The 14,992-nt window shown below is 42.2% G+C and overlaps 1 protein-coding gene across 3 annotated transcripts in view; it reads left to right on the forward strand.

Moving 5' to 3' along the window:
* The window catches only part of enc2 (ectodermal-neural cortex 2), a 98,734-nt gene that overhangs the window by 58,603 nt on the left and 25,139 nt on the right, over nucleotides 1–14,992 (forward strand). The window contains exons 1-3 of one of the 3 annotated variants that reach the window (XM_060928494.1): nucleotides 1,141–1,274; nucleotides 9,708–9,795; nucleotides 12,973–14,808. In XM_060928494.1, the coding sequence (XP_060784477.1) occupies nucleotides 1,230–1,274; nucleotides 9,708–9,795; nucleotides 12,973–14,774 (1,935 nt within the window). In that variant the 5' untranslated portion in view covers nucleotides 1,141–1,229 and the 3' untranslated portion in view covers nucleotides 14,775–14,808. Of the gene's footprint in view, nucleotides 1–849; nucleotides 1,275–9,707; nucleotides 9,796–12,972; nucleotides 14,809–14,992 lie in introns of those variants that run through there. The other 2 variants (XM_060928493.1, XM_060928495.1) reach the window with 2 other exon arrangements.

Raw genomic sequence — 14,992 nt, forward strand, 5'->3', positions numbered from 1 at the left:
ACATTTTTAATCTCATGGACATTATAGCAGTATGAGGTGCCTGTAAAAAAAAAAATAATAATAAATAAACAAACCTTCAGATCTGTACTATTTTTCAAAGACATTTTACAATTTAAAAGACTAACATTGCAGGAGACTTAATTTGTTTTGTTTTAATTCCTTATTTGTATAAACTGGAATATTCTGTCAAACATGATTTTAAAAATTGTAAAGCCACGTACTTGGGAAAAGATTTGATTAAATCTCTGAAATCCCTTTTGTGAAATGGCCTGCCCCTCCAGAATACTCGTCTGTCTTTGGACACGCTTCCTGCCAGTCATTTTATTCGCACTGTACTCTGGATCCTGGGGGCGGAGCTTCATGTGCAAATGTTAAACACATGGAATCCTCAGCTTCTGATCAGATTGTAATTATTTTGCGGAAAATATATTTACTAAAGAAAAGACAACATAATTTACATTAAATCTGTCCTTCCAAGTGGAAAAGTTCTCCACGTCTCCATCTCCTGAGGTCCTGCTCACTCTACAGCTCGTGATGGGTTTGCGAATACTCAGTGATGAAAAATCAGTAACATCGCCACCGATCATGTGATGCACAGCGAATGTTCTCTGAGATTTGAGAGTTGTGTTTTGGTGTGTCTCCGCCTCGTCAGTGGCCAAAAACATCACAAAAAATTCAATTCATGCGCTGAAATTTGGTTGTAATATGTTTGTTTATTTTTTTGGTGACAAACTAAGTGGCGAATCCTCGCAGGTGGGTTTGGGGAAGCATCGCCACCAAACGCCTCATTTTCATCAATGACCCTTGCAGGGATGTGATTTTTCCGCGAATTCGCGGAATTCCGCTTTTTTCACCTCAAAATTTGAAAAAAAAATTTTTTTCCGATTTTTCGCTCAAATATCCGCATTCATATCCTATTCGTTCCGACTTTCAGTAATTCCATCATTGAGATGAAACGAGGTACGTGATTGGCCCATCGCTCTGTAACAACCAATGAACGCGCTTGTTAGATAGCTGTACGTAAGCTCGCTTCAAACAGAGTTGAAAGATGGCAGCCTCCGTGATCGAGCGTAAAGATGCAAATCGAGTTAAAGAAATCGACAGAATAGTGAAAAACAAGTTCCGCTGGGAATGGTTGGAGAAAGAGGTTGCTACAGACGTTGGACATAATACCGTGAGACATTTGTTCAGGTCGGGGCGGATCGTCTCTCGCTCAGTGGGAGAGAGAGATGGCGTGCTTGCTGGAGGCCCCTCTACGCATCAGCGTGTTATCTGTGAGTGTGTGTCGTTTGGTCACGAACAAACTCAGCTTTTTATGTGTGCGTTTTGTCCGACGTGGCAGAGCAGAGTGTGTTTGACAGGACACGGTTGTCTGGGTCGAGCTAGTGGGCTTTGTGTGTGTGTTTAGGGAGGCGAGAGGTTGGCTGACGGTCACCCGGAATGAGTTCACGTACCGGCGCGCTGAGAGGAGAGGAGAGGAAAGAGAGGAGGAGATGCCGTTCGTCATTTAGTCCGTGGAAATATTTCCACTTTGGGTGTAAAATGACTGGAACATTTGCTCAGGGAACAGAGCCGACACCAGAGTTAGCTCCTGAGTTAGCACGGCTTGCTAGTAGCAGTGAAGTTCTGTTACTTTACACTCAGGCTTGTTGCTACTTAGCCATGTAGCTAGCAAGAGCTTTAACGCACCGCTTAAACACAAGTCTGTCAAGGCCATTTATTTATAATTTAATCCTATTTTGGAGCATGTATAGCTTCTTCTGGCTACATAGAAAGTCAAAATATGTGTTGCAGCTGCCTGCTCTGGCTAACGGGCTAAGTGAAGGTGAGCGCTGTGCAGCTGGAAACGCCCCCTGTCCTGTTGCTCCACCGCGCTGATGAAGAGGAAATCTGCTGCGCTGAAGACCAAACCGCTCCATAAGGCATATAGAGTGCACTAGAGAGACGACAGGGGCCCCCTGTGTAGGGCACTTGTATAGGAAGGAGGAAGTGATTTGGGATTGAGCCTTCAGTGTGTGTATATGGAGGCTACTATATAAAGTTCGTTTCGTTTTAGAGAAGCGTCAACATCATCTTGACCAGTGTTATCAGCCAGGTTGTTAAATTTATTTATTTATTATTTTTTAAATTATTTTTTAAAAAAGTATGATAATTATGAATGAAATGAACTTAATTAAATTTACAACCAATGTAGATACATTACATTATTTACACATTACCGTGATATCTAAGGCATAATTAACAAAATTTACAGCAATAAAAAAAAAATTAAGGGCGGCACGGTGGTGTAGTGGTTAGCACTGTCGCCTCACAGCAAGAAGGTCCGGGTTCGAGCCCCGTGGCCGGCGAGGGCCTTTCTGTGTGGAGTTTGCATGTTCTCCCCGTGGGTTTCCTCCGGGTGCTCCGGTTTCCCCCACAGTCCAAAGACATGCAGGTTAGGTTAACTGGTGACTCTAAATTGAGCGTAGGTGTGAATGTGAGTGTGAATGGTTGTCTGTGTCTATGTGTCAGCCCTGTGATGACCTGGCGACTTGTCCAGGGTGAACCCCGCCTTTCAGAAATATGAGTAGAAATATTAGAGATATTGGCTTCTTCACAGACTTCTGATTGGATTGAATGGATTCAGCAAACACATTTTTTGTGAATGTTGTTTAGTGAAAAAGTGATTTTTATTCTTGCATATGAAAATCCTCAAGTGAGTGAACACTGTACAGTTCTGTATATGAGTCAATTTCACAGAAAACGTTTTTTTTTTTTTTTTGTCCGGACGTGTTTTGTTTACATTTTGAGATTTCTAAAACCTTTTTATCGTCTCATATGATAAAACATTGTCAGTTCTACCTTGCATTTCAAAATTTGACTACTTTGGTTCATTGACTACTTTGTCCCCCCACCAGGGCGCTGCCCTGGACCAGCTGGGGGCCTGCGGCCCCCAGACCCCCGGCTAAAATTTTCAGATAATTTCACCAGCCCCAAATCACATCCCTGCCCTTGGCAAGCTGTAGCGTGACCATCGCCTTAAATATTTAACACCTTTTATTTTTTTGAAAGGGTCATTTCAACAACTGTTTCAACAATTTTTTTTTTTGTTTAAAGTCTCGTCCTCGTTACTAACTAACAGTATAAAACTCAGTAATTTTTAAAATTGATTTGCGCTAGCAGCAGTAGTGCAAAGTGTCACTGTCACTCAATCTTTTGATTTTATTCTTCTTATTCTCTTAACGTTTTTAGGACGCTGTTTCTCCCTCAGTTTTTAACCAATCATCACTAAATTTCACATGAAGAATCTTTCTGTGCTGAATTATATCGCTATGACTTTTGGTGCTGGTCTGAATCACTGAACCGGAATGATCCATGAAAATGGGATTTTGTTTAAATCACTTACAACTCTGTCAATTTTCATGTTTTTTTTTTTTTTAATTTTAATTTTGTTCAGAGCGTCCGGGTGCAACTTTTCCTTGACCTTTAGTTGACGGGTCAGTTAGTACAAATTATGACTTTAGTCACAGTCTCTATCTTTTTAATTCCTAGCTAATGTTCAAATGTACTCCGAGATTAACTGTTTCACGGAACTGAAGGCTGATTGGTCAGAAAGTGTTGATTAATTTTCTGTAACAGCTCATTCACAGGGAAGTTTTTTGTACCATGTTTCTGGAAGGAGTCTCCAGTGTCAGCGCTTCGTAACAGTGAGGGGGAAAACTGGAACGTTAAGTTTTCCACTTTTCATTTTCTTGAGAACATGACACTGCAATTTTATTCAGTTTTTTGTCTTAACGTGAAGAGAGAATGAAGAGACTCTGGTGAGAGAAGGAATGTTTATAGCTGCTTTAACGTAAGTGACAAAAGGAACTAATGTCATCTATATAACATTTAAATGTAACTACAAACGGATAAAAAGTATGCCATGTCCTTTTAATAAATGAAAAATGTATAACGAAGTTGCTGTGATGTAAGGGGAATAAAACACTCAGGGCTGTGCTGTCAGAGGAAACTAATCAATGTTGGTTGTGGTAAGTGTAACTGCACTTCCTCACGCTACTCCGTTGTTGATTATTTTCCTTTGAAAGCACGACACAGAGTGGGTTACTCCTGACATAAACAAGCGCTGTACAATAGAAATATTCCTGTTATAATCACAAGGTTTTTAAAATGAGCTGCAGGTTTTAACCCTCTGGGGTCGAGAGCTTCACCAGCGAAGCTCGGCAGGTTTGGAATGAGTAGGTCATGTATTTAGATAAATATCTTTCTGAATTTTATCATACAAGCACGATAAACATATTGACAAAGTTTATACTTTACACTTTCCTATGCGCCCACTGACAAATATATTATAGTTTTTAAATGGCCTAAATTAGATGAAACATAAAACTTGTCACCTTCCTCAGTTACACCGGAGTCGGAGCGCTGAGCGCACACTTGCATGTTCATAAAAGACTGTTCCCATAGTAACGCCATGATAATCACGTTCACTCTTTCGGTTTCAATTGGTTTCTTTTTGTGGTGGGAACGCCCACCGTAAACAGGATGAAATCTGTCAGACATGGTTCAGGCTATTTGGAGGTAAAACTTGTTGCGAGACGGCACACGGATTTTATGTGCTTCAGATGATTCAGGACAGCGATTCGATTTCAGCAGTTCATTGGATCTTGAGAGCTGCAACACTGATGAACAGTGCCCCTTTTTTTAAACTTGATCCAGCTGAAGATCAACTCGAGTAAGTGTAAATATTTCTTCTATTTCCGATGAGCAGGTCGGTCGATATGCGTGCGCTGTAGTGCAGACACAGGAAACATGACTGAGCAATTTCTTCCAGAGTTAAAAGTATTTTCCTCAAAAATAATTAATTTTGCTCTATTTTGAGTTTAGAGAGTAAAAATTGGAGTGGGAGCAAAATTAGAGTAATTGTGTAACAGAGTTGATTGTGGCTCTGAACTGAGTAAAATATTACAAGAGTTAATTTCAAGACACATTGAATCGAGTCAAATACCAAAATAAAGTCAAATACCAGATAAATGGAGATGTTGTAAAAATCAGTTTTAGAACTGTGTTGGAATGTGTGATAAAACATGACCTTACCCACTGGGACTTGACCTGATGGGATTAAGAGTTAATCTGATGGGATTAAGAGATGGCAGTGGGATGGGTTTTCACTCTTCTCATTGAATGGAATGGAATTTTTTACTCTTCTCATTGAATACCCCTCCCACTGCCAACCCTTTATCCCAAAACAATAGGACATAAATGTTTTTGATGGCCAGTTAATTCTCCAAATCACTGGAGCAGATTTAAGTTTTTGTGCTCGAGCCATTCCTCAGACTGAACAGAATCACCTCAAGTGACCAAAACGGTTTGTCCCAATTAGATTACAGGGTTTTTTCTAGAAAAATTTAGTATGAGGGCGCTCACCATGGCGAGGGAGCGAAGCGGGGGGGGAGATGGTGCCGGTTGTCCCCCCCCGCCATGCAAAGCCTTTGAAAAATGCTCCAATGGGACATTCTGAGGCTATCTGAGAGGGAAATTGTAACAAATTGTCTGTCAACATTGAAAAAGAAAGAAGTAATCTTCTTCTGCCCCGGACAGTCTTTGGCTTTCTTCCGCTTCGTGCTGCGGGATGACATCTTTAAATGCCCAAGTGTCAACAAAAACAACTCGTGAACTACTTCTGTCAAAAGCTCCCGCGCCGGTGGGTGAAAGGTCATTCAGTCTCGAGAAATCTCGCTCTACAAGTCAGCCGACCTTGTATGGAACCCATGTCAAATCTCGCGAGAGCAGCCGCGACAAGTAAACAACTAAACAACATGGCGCCTCAGTCTGGAAAACGCCAATTCGGATTGTTTTTGCACCGTCTGGCGGTGTATCTACTATGATTTGGAATATTTTTGGAGCAATTATAACGTATTTGATGATCAGACACATTGTCACATAGTGTTTCTGGGATGTTTTCACGGAGTCGGTAAGGGGGCGCACGCCGAGAGTAAGAGGGCGCAACGCCCCTGTTCCCCCGTTTAGACGAAAGCCTGGATTAGATTAGATTAGATAAAACTTGGGTAAGGTCATGTTTTTACACACATTCCAACACAGTTCTAAAACTGCTTTTTACATCTTCATTTCACTGTTTTTTTTTTTAAAGTAAAATCATGATGCACAAACTACAGCGACGTTATTGTAGCTGAACTTGTGCTGAACACAAAAGTCATATGACTTTAAAAATACTGCTTAGATTTGTTGAAACTGACAATCAGAGCATACTGAGATCATAAAATACCCTCAGACCCCCGAGGGTTAAACCAAAAGATTTACACGAGTGTAAAATGTGTTTCCAGTCATAAATTTTATTTTCCTCGTAAACAGCAACTAGGTGTTAATATAATTTTTAGAAAAGTGGACAAAGAGGTGTCATAAAAATAAAAAGTGTCACGTCTGTCTTTCATCTGAAGTTTTCTTTCACAGATGCAGTAAAATTTGCATAAAAACGTGTGTGTGTTTGGGGAAACACCCTCCCAGAAATATTCAGGCATCTCCATACCTCCACATTCCTGATTTTCCATCAGCTCCGTCTCTGGGCTCTGATCCGTCACACTAATCCGTCTCTTCTCCTTTTAATTTTTATTTATTTATTTTTTAAATGACTTTACCCTGAGCTAATGGAAGCTATTTTTTCCCCTGCCTTGGTGTTCAGACAGACTTCATGCCAGTTGTTGATCCATTCAACATTGTAAACCATGAAAACATTACCAGGGCTTGATTTGGACCTGAAAGAAAAACCCCGGAGTGAAAAGCGCCTCACTTCCCCCTTTATGGAGTGAAGACGCCCCGGAATACCAACGCTCTGAGTGAAAGGATCCTGAGGGGAATCAGTCCCAAATGCTGACAGAGAGAACATTCGACAGGAGAAGGCGCTTTATTCCTCGGGTAAAAGGTGCCAGTTGTTCGTGTTTGGGGCTTCGGCGACTTTGGCGTCGGGTCCACCGTTGTTGAGCAACTGTTGCTATGGGAGACGAGATGAACTTCGGAGGAACTTCTTTACGAGCTCGGAGGCTGTTTAATTACTCCTCACTGGACGAGTTCACGCCGGGGCTTTTCTCCACCACACTTGACTTCCTCGCGGGGTGAAACTGAATCTGATTGGTTGATTGCTCCGGAGGTGTTGATTAATTCTCTATCACAGCAGCTCTGACAGTCACGCAGGTTTATATTAATGTTACGGTTTCTATAGTAACAACTTGTTCACGGTGGACATGTGTGAACATGAAACGTGCTTATATAACACATGGAAGGAGTCTCCAGTGTCAGCTGTTTCTGAAAGAAGTTTACAGTTGTTTGATCTTTGCTGTGGTGTAAGAGGAATAAAACACTCGAGGGCGGGGGGAGGGGCGTGTTCATCACACAGCATTAATGAGGCTTCGTTCAGAAAATCTAAAAGATGTTCATGAGAGAGCTACATGCAGTTAATGAGATACGAGGACACAAGTTTGGATTTAAAGATGGCTGAAGTTTGGGAGGGTTTTTAAAAAAAAATATTTTCTGGGAGTCGACTCCAGCATCCGGCGCTAAACACTGCCTCCCTCACTACTTTTTTCCTTTTCTTTTTTTCATATAGATGTTGCCACACTGCACTTTCCATCCATCATCATTCCATCCTCTGTGGTCGTATTATTTGTTGTAGATACGAAATATAAACACAAAACCCTTGTTAAAGACGGAACTGAATCCAAAACCAACACAAAACCACTGGAATAATGTCACCGGCCAAAACTGCGCCGTTTCTGTCCACAGATTTCTTTCTTCATTTGTGTATTTATTTATGTTAAACTAAGAAGAAGCCGGTTCTGATGCTGCACTGAGACACAACAAATAAACCAAAGGGGAAAAATGGATGAGTTCCATTAAAGAAGGTGGTGTTTATGGTTTTTTTTTTTTCAAAACCTTTTATTGAGGTCAGTGTTTTCTCTCTGTACACTGAGGGATGACTGATGAAGCAAAAGCAACAATACAACATCTGGAACATCTTCACAGCCCTCAGCCTATCATATGTTTTATAAAGAAGTAGTTGGAGGAAAAGGTGGTTCTGATGACCCGAGTCCTCCACAGAACCATCGCAGGAATCCGTTAAACTTCAGCGATGATGTGGAGATGGAGTTTATTCGTAACCACTGGAATCACTTCAGTGGCCCAAAATAATGCAAAGGATGTTGGATTTTAAGTCCCAGCGCTACTAAATTCTGAAGTCTGATTGGTCAGAAGGTGTTCACTAATTTTTTTTATTTTTTAATAACATGTCATTTCTATGGTAACAGCTTATTCACTAGGACCTGTTTATGTTCCAGGTCAGAGTTGTAGGTCAGGTGGGACTTTTCAACCGAGGTTAGAATTTTTAACCCAGTTCATAATTCACTCCTTGTATCCGGGAGACTGACTCGATTGCAGGTTGGGTTCAGGGTTCGGATTTGAGAAGAGTTTGTATTTGAAACTCCTTGATGATGTAATAAGACTGGACTTATTAATAAATTCAAAATATATTTCACTCCTTATATCAGAATCATTGCTGGTCTAGTGGTGAAGGTGTCGGGTTAAGAATCAGAAGGTTCTGGGTGAAGTCTGGAAAAAGATATAGTTAAAAAAATCTGATTGGGGAGATGGGGACAGATGAGAGGAAATACTGGGTAGGTGTCGACAGAGACAAAATAAGTGATGGAAATAATCTGAAATTTTTTGACCTGTAACATTTAGGTTGTAGATGCTTCGCACAGATAAGTCTAGTTTGGGGGGGTTTTTTTGTTTCTTTTTAAAGTTGATGTGGTGAAGATTTCTGTATGGTGATTGTTTTGTTTGTTTTAAATTAATGGAAGGAGTCTCCAGTGTCGGTTGGGATGTAAAGCTGTAACTTTACATTTGTCAAGTTTTCACTTCTTAACCGTTTCTTAGTAAGATGACGAGCTGTGGGGTTTTCTTTTGGTTTGTTTTTTACTTAAAGACAGAAAGAAAGAGGCTCTGATGTAAGAACAGGAACGAACATGTTTCTTGAATATTGAAGAATTATAAAGGGGTTAAATTTGTGTTTAAAAAGAGTGTTTAAATAAATTACATTACAGGCATTTAGCCGACGCTCTTATCCAGAGCGACGATCAGCACACCTCACACCCTGAGCATCCTGGAGAGCCGTTGGGGGTTAGGTTCTTTGCTCAAGGGCACTTCATCCATTCCTGCTGGTCCAGGGAATCTAACCAGCAACCTTTTGGTCCCAAAGCTGCTGCTCTAACCATTAGACCATGGCTTCCCCCACAGTAAATCAATCAATTGTTGTTGTTGCTGTGGTATAAGAGGAATAAAAACACTTCTTCAGGTGGTTGCTGTAGCTCCGCCCCATCACATCACTCTGTTGTTGATTATTTTACTATAAATGTTTACTATAAAAGTGTTTTATTTACTCATTAACGATGTTTGCTAAGGTCTCGGCTGCAACTAGTTTAAATGAGAAACTTTCAGAAGGTGTAAAATGTTCTGGCTGGATGTGGATTCAGAGCTGAAACTTTTCATTTTATCTTTAAGAAGAAAATCACAAAGATGAACACCACTAACCATGTAACCACTAAAATAATAATAATAATAAGCCACTGCCCAAAAAGAAAGAGATAATAACCATGGTCACACTTCCGCTTTACGCAGGGGCATTGAGTCCAGCCTCACGCCGTTTGTTTTCCGTGTAGAGGATCTGCTGCGTCTCGGGACCGATGCAGACGCCTCCTCAGATCTTCTCGGTCAGTGCCTGCTCTTGGGTCGGCAGATTTTGTCGCTGTAAGTGTGTTTATTTTTTCCAAAAGGCATCTGATCCCCCTTCCACTGACCTCATCCCCCATCGATCCTGCATCAAACCCCCTCACCCCCGTTGTCCCTGCATGTCCTCGTGCACGCCTCGCGGTATTTTGTGGCTGACCAGCGGTGGCTGATTACCTCGTGCATGGCCTGCACCACCCCGAAACAGCGCACACACACATTCCCAGGTTGTTAAAACATTCACATCCTTATTCCAGGAAGTTCCATTCCCAGTGTTTGTCACTGTTCTTAAAATGCGAGTGTATGCTAAACTATTTAAACCGCCGTTCCGTATTTGAATTGCGACTCTCCGAAGCTTCTCCAGGCTGCATTTCGTTTGCAGTTCCAGATGTGTGCAACATGAAGTTGTAACGTGAAATAGTGTACGGATCTGGGTCAGCCAGTCAGATGTGTGTTTGGATTTGAAACCGTTTTTCACGATGTAGGAGATCACGCGTAACTCTGGAGGCATGTTAGAAAGGGAGGGAAGGGGGCGTGGCCAGACATCTGTAACGTATGTGTGCATGTTGTGTACACGTTACAGTGTACGGTTGTTTTGTTTGTTCTTTAAAGTTGGCTGTTAACAAGGTCAGGAAACTGAAGCCGGGACTGTAAATAAACGTAACGAGTTATTAGCTGTAATTAACCTCGTTATAATATTACAGTAGAATAACGTGCATGTGCTCTGGAGCAAACAACAGCGGAAATGATGATCGAGTTGCTGTTTGGTGACATCGCCCTGATAAACAACACACCGTTTTATTTCCTGAATTTATTTTAAACCCAGATCAAAGGCAAATCAAGTCGCAGTCCCTCTCATGCCAGGATCTGGTCCCCCCCAGGCAGGGGGTCTCCTGTCCCAGTACTAACCAGTTCTTTTAAGGCGTATGGGTGCGGCGCCGATCTCCATACCTGTAGCCCTCAGCCTCTCGCTTATACAGCTAGGGTTACAGTGGGGGGCGGGTCCTCTGGTAACCGCGAGAGTTTGACTTCCTCGCATCTGTATTGCAGCGGCCTCACCAGATGGTAGTAGGTACCATTTTTATGATGGTCTTTGGTATGACCCGACCACAAGTAGAACTGGCGATCTCCCAGTTGAGAGGCAGACACGCTAACCACTAGGCCAACTCGCGATATCTTAAACCCAGATACGGGACGTTAAAATGGGCACATCAGAGAAAGATGCTTCGATGTCAGACAGCAGGTTATTAAAGTTCGTATAGGTTAAGACCTGAGGCGGGAGAAAAGGAAACTCGTATTACGACAATTTATTTTTGTCGATCCTGAAGCCGCAGATGTAACGTTTTCCAGACAGATGTTTAGAGCTACGTGGTCCAACTTGGTAGCCGTGGCAATGGCGTCAGGAAACAGTGACAGATTCCAGCTATCGTCACTTCGTCTCCAGCCTCAACGCCGTTCCTCACAGCCGCTCTTTCAGCTAACAATAACAACAACGTGATAAATGCTGACCATGTACGAGATGTTATGGGGTAAAGTCATTCTCGAAAACACCTTTCTAAAAATGATTTTTGTTTCTTTTTTGTTCTGTGAAACCTTGATATTTCGGACTTCCTCGTCTTATTGTGAAAAATTTAACCTGTAACGCCTCTAATGATTTGATTAAACAATATAGAGCAAGAAGAGTGTATAAAATGAATCTCAGATGCGTGATGAGATGTATTTTATTATTATTGTCGGACCTGTTTAAATGCTGTGTTGATATTTTATGGGTGTATGTGCATGGTTTCCTCCAGCATAATTGCAGCTTGGGTTTTTTCTTTTGTTTTATTTTTTACCACTGCATGGATCAATGAACAAGAGCTTGGCTCGGAAGATGAAACCTCGTTATGCTCTTAAACGTAATAGTCTCAGTAAATGTAACATGAATTATGGGCTCTGAATTAAGCTCTTTATTCATCGTTGGCTCCTTAATGTCTAACTGTAAAGAGACTCGGCTGTCAGCGTGGCGTCGAGGATCACCGTCTCTGTTATAAAAACGATGTTGATGTTTTATTGCATTGTGATGTCATTAAGTGATGATCCTGTCTCAACGGCACTCGCAATTCTTAAACCAGGTTTCCGTAAACATCTACAGGTTCTGCTTTTAGAGCTCGAGTTTGAGGTTTTTGCTGCTTTTTCCTCAGCAAGAAGGTTTTCTAAAATGGGGATTTTACAGTTTAATCTAATCTCTCTGTTCAAACGATTTACACTAACTTTTTCAACGCTGCGGAACACCATTTCAGTCTTGCATGAGGATGAGGGAACACCTGGAAAAAGCTACGCAGTGGTGAAAGGGTTAATCCTGTTAACGTTGCTGTACATTTAGCCGTATGCATGACCTGGCTTGACCCCCCCCCCCCCTTTTTTTTTTTTGTCATGGTTGCTCCATTTCCTCCATGGTGGGGCTGGGCGATATGATATCGATATAAAATAAGTACAAGGTACTTTTCTATGATACATTTTTTTCAATTCTACAATCATGCTAGCAAGTGACAGCGCAATTTCCCCAACACTGGCATTTCAAATTTAGATTTATTCAATTCTATGCAAATTTGTTCCAACTCAAGTCTATCTATGGTGCACATGGTCTAACGTTTCTTCAGTTCCTACTTTGCAATTAGTTTCCAGTTACTGTTTAACTGTGGTTTCATGTCGTCATCATGTATCATTCAGTCTCACTTTGACATGTAACGAGATGTTGGGAAGAAAAATAAATCTTGGAAAGAAGTTGTAGGAATAGCTGGTGAATCTGCCGAGTGTACGTAGCTAGTGCAGTCAGCTCACTTTGCTAATCTAATCTGAGAAGGAGGCTAGTAAGAAGCATAACTCATAAATCAAAGAACCGATTTTGAACACTGGTTAGTGCATTATTTAATTTTAGTTAGTTTTAGAAGCGATATCTCCAAGTGGAAGTAAAAAACAATGCTGGACAGGCCCTGATCACGAGAGACAAACGATAAGGGGCACAAGCAATTTGTCACATGCCAGTGTGAACGTAGAGTTATGGTTCCTCGCTGTAAAAAGTAACTTTTTTAAAATAAAAGCTGGATAAAACTTTTGAAACTTTATCATATCACACATCCTTTGATTCATGACATCACCTCCTTTAGAATCTCTCTGAAAACAAACTGATCCATTTTCTTTTCTCGTTTGCTTCAGTTCAAGCTGATTCCTTGGAGGTGCCTGAAAACATGTCTGTCAGCGTCCATGAAAACCGCAAGTCAAGGACTAGCACAGGCTCCATGAACATCTCGCTGTTCCACAAGCCTTCGCATCCCGACAGTGTCCTGACGCACCTCAATACCCTGCGCAAACAGTGCATGTTTACAGACGTGACCTTATGGGCTGGAGATCGTTCCTTTCCTTGCCATCGAGCAGTTTTGGCAGCTTGCAGCCGCTACTTTGAAGCGATGTTCAGTGGAGGCCTCCGTGAAAGCCTGGACAGTGATGTCAATTTCCGTGATAGCGTGCACCCAGAGGTTCTGGAGCTACTTTTGGACTTTGCTTACTCATCACGGGTCATTATTAACGAGGAGAATGCAGAATCGCTTCTCGAAGCTGGAGATATGTTGCAGTTCCATGATATCCGCGATGCCGCAGCAGAGTTCCTTGAAAAGAACCTTCACTCATCTAACTGCCTGGGTATGATGCTTCTGTCGGATGCTCATCAGTGCAAGCGCCTGTATGAACTCTCGTGGAGGATGTGCCTGGTTCACTTTGAAGCTGTTCGGGACACTGAGGACTTTTATGGGTTGTCTAAAGACAAGCTTTTAGACCTTATACTCAGCGATGAGCTGGAGATCGAGGATGAGCAGATTGTCTTCAATGCGGTCATGCGCTGGGTCAGGTATGATTTAGATAGTCGCAGAGACTACCTCCCTGAGCTTCTTCGGGGTATCCGTCTTGCTCTTTTGCCTTCAGAGTGCCTCATCGAGGCTGTGGCTTGTGAGGAACTGGTTATGTCAGACAAGCGGAGTCGACAGATTGTTGAAGAGGCCATCCAATGCAAGAAGAAGATTCTGCAGAATGATGGAGTCGTCACCAGTCCGTGTGCAAGGCCACGCAAAGCTGGTCACACGTTACTCATTCTTGGAGGGCAGACCTTCATGTGTGATAAGATCTACCAAGTGGATCATAAAGCAAAAGAAATCATACCCAAGTCAGACTTACCCAGTCCAAGAAAGGAATTCAGCGCGTGTGCCATTGGATGCAAGGTCTATGTGACTGGAGGAAGAGGCTCAGAAAACGGCGTGTCAAAAGATGTTTGGGTATATGATACGGTCCATGAGGAATGGTCTAAAGGTGCACCCATGTTAATTGCACGCTTTGGTCATGGATCAGCAGAACTGGAAAACAGCCTGTATGTAGTCGGAGGTCACACTGCTATTGCCGGCATCTTTCCTGCTTCCCCTTCTGTATCTTTGAAACAAGTAGAACGTTACGACCCTCTAACCAACAAATGGAGCATGATGGCGCCGCTCAGAGATGGTGTGAGTAATGCGGCAGTGGTCAGTGCTAAGCTAAAGCTGTTTGTTTTTGGTGGGACTACCATCCACAGGGACAAGGCTTCCAAAGTCCAGTGCTACGATCCTCTAGAGAACCGATGGACCATAGCAGCAGAATGTCCTCAACCTTGGCGGTATACCGCAGCTGCTGTGTTGGGAAGTCAAATTTTCATCATGGGTGGTGATACGGAGTTTACCGCTGCTTCTGCTTACCGATTTGACTGTGAAACCAACCAGTGGACGCGTGTAGGAGATATGACGTCTAAAAGGATGAGTTGTCATGCTGTAGCCTCGGGGAACAAACTGTATGTCGTCGGAGGCTACTTTGGGACACAGCGGTGTAAGACACTGGACTGCTACGATCCAACATCAGACAGCTGGAACAGCATCACTACAGTGCCTTATTCGTTAATTCCTACTGCCTTCGTTAGCACCTGGAAGCACCTGCCTGCCTAGCAGTCTCAAAGTGACAAGAATGGACTTGAAATGGGTAAGATTTTTATCTTATTGTGGTGTTACTCACAAAACTGAAACGTACTCATGGTAATGGACACAAATGATTGGTTTTCACGGATTGCAAAAAAAAAAATTACAAATGCCATGCTGTGATAAACAGTAGCTACTTGACATCATGCCACCTTCTCTTAAACATATTCCAAGAAGTCAGTAGTCCA

Source organism: Neoarius graeffei, chromosome 8 (assembly GCF_027579695.1).
Source record: "Neoarius graeffei isolate fNeoGra1 chromosome 8, fNeoGra1.pri, whole genome shotgun sequence".
NCBI classification, from domain to species: domain Eukaryota; kingdom Metazoa; phylum Chordata; class Actinopteri; order Siluriformes; family Ariidae; genus Neoarius; species Neoarius graeffei.